At 43.0% G+C, this 1257-nt stretch overlaps 1 protein-coding gene across 1 annotated transcript in view; it reads right to left on the minus strand.

Annotated features, from left to right (window-relative positions):
- Positions 1–1015, minus strand: part of LOC111811345 (peroxidase N1-like) — a 3144-nt gene extending 2129 nt beyond the window's left edge. The window contains exons 1-2 of the mRNA XM_023698148.1: positions 567–1015; positions 310–472 (exon numbers count right to left, since the gene is read on the minus strand). Of these exons, the coding sequence (XP_023553916.1) occupies positions 310–472; positions 567–980 (577 nt within the window). The 5' untranslated portion in view covers positions 981–1015. The remainder of the gene's footprint in view (positions 1–309; positions 473–566) is intronic.
- Between the last annotated feature and the right edge of the window lie 242 nt (positions 1016–1257).

A 1257-nucleotide genomic window follows, 5' to 3' on the forward strand; every position in this document is an offset into this window, starting at 1 on the left:
AGTAGACATGTTTTAAAAACCTTGAGCCCCGAAAGCAAACATTATTTATAAGGGTGTGGAAACCCGCGTTTTAAAAACCTTGAGTAGAACCGAAAGGAAACATTTTTTTTATAAGGGTGTGAAAACCTCTCCCTAACCGACCTAAAAACCTAAAAAACACAGTCCAAAGGACAATATCTACTCGTGGTGGGCTTAAACAAATACATTTATGATTTTTATATACTTATATTGGTCAACACGCACTCGAGTTTTAGGGATTAAACTTAGCTTGTTTAATGTAATAACAAAGATATATGTATATGGTCTTACCCACGAGAGTAACAAGATCTTGAGTGTTGAGACCCTTATCGCTGAATTTCTTCTTTTGAACATCAATGGAGTCAGTAAATCCAGGTAAATCGTTAGCTTCTGAAGCCACTGAAACCGTGCCATCCCTTCGTCCTGTGGGCACACCCCAACGCAATCCACTTGTCTACATTCAAACAAATAAAGTTATCAACAAAATGACCTCACCCACACAATGCATGCAAACCAATCCTTATCAAAATCAGATACATGGGTCCTACCATAACCACTGAGTCACGAGCCGCAAGCGCAAGAATATCGGCACAAGATACAACACCAGGACAAGCAGCTTCAAGCTGCGTCTTGGCATCGTCGATCACCTCAAACCCTTTTAACGAAAGGTTCGGAGGTGAAGTCCTCTCGCTATTAGAGCCAGATAGGAGTACAGAAGCATCACAACCTCGAACAAAGCAATCATGGAAGTGCATCCTCAACAACCCAGGTGCAATCGATGGGTCGGATTGGAAATGAGATCGAACGGTAGATGCAACGATGGACTCGGCTTGAGGGCAAGAGTTGGAGTAGAAACCTAAGCGAGTGCCTTGGCCATGCACGACCGGGGTCGTGAAGGTGAGTAGCACAACCGCTATCGAGATAGCGAGAACGAGCATTGGACTATAACCCGATATCGCCATTGGATAAGAGAAGAGAAGAGAATGAGAGGTTTGTTTGTGATGAAGTTTGCATGGAAATGAGAAGGTTTTTATAGAGTGATGGGAGATTGAAGAGTCAAAAGTGGAGTAAGCAAAGCCGGCTTGAGAGGGTGATGGGCTACAGCGATGCAACGTTGTCGTTTTGAGGGATTGTTGGATTAGTCAAAGAAATGGATTATTATATTCCACGTGGGACAGACACATAACTGGGAAGTAACCAATTTTTTTCAACACGAAGACTGAATCAGCCAGTGTGTTG

This window comes from Cucurbita pepo, chromosome LG15 (genome assembly GCF_002806865.2).
Source record: "Cucurbita pepo subsp. pepo cultivar mu-cu-16 chromosome LG15, ASM280686v2, whole genome shotgun sequence".
Lineage (NCBI taxonomy): Eukaryota > Viridiplantae > Streptophyta > Magnoliopsida > Cucurbitales > Cucurbitaceae > Cucurbita > Cucurbita pepo.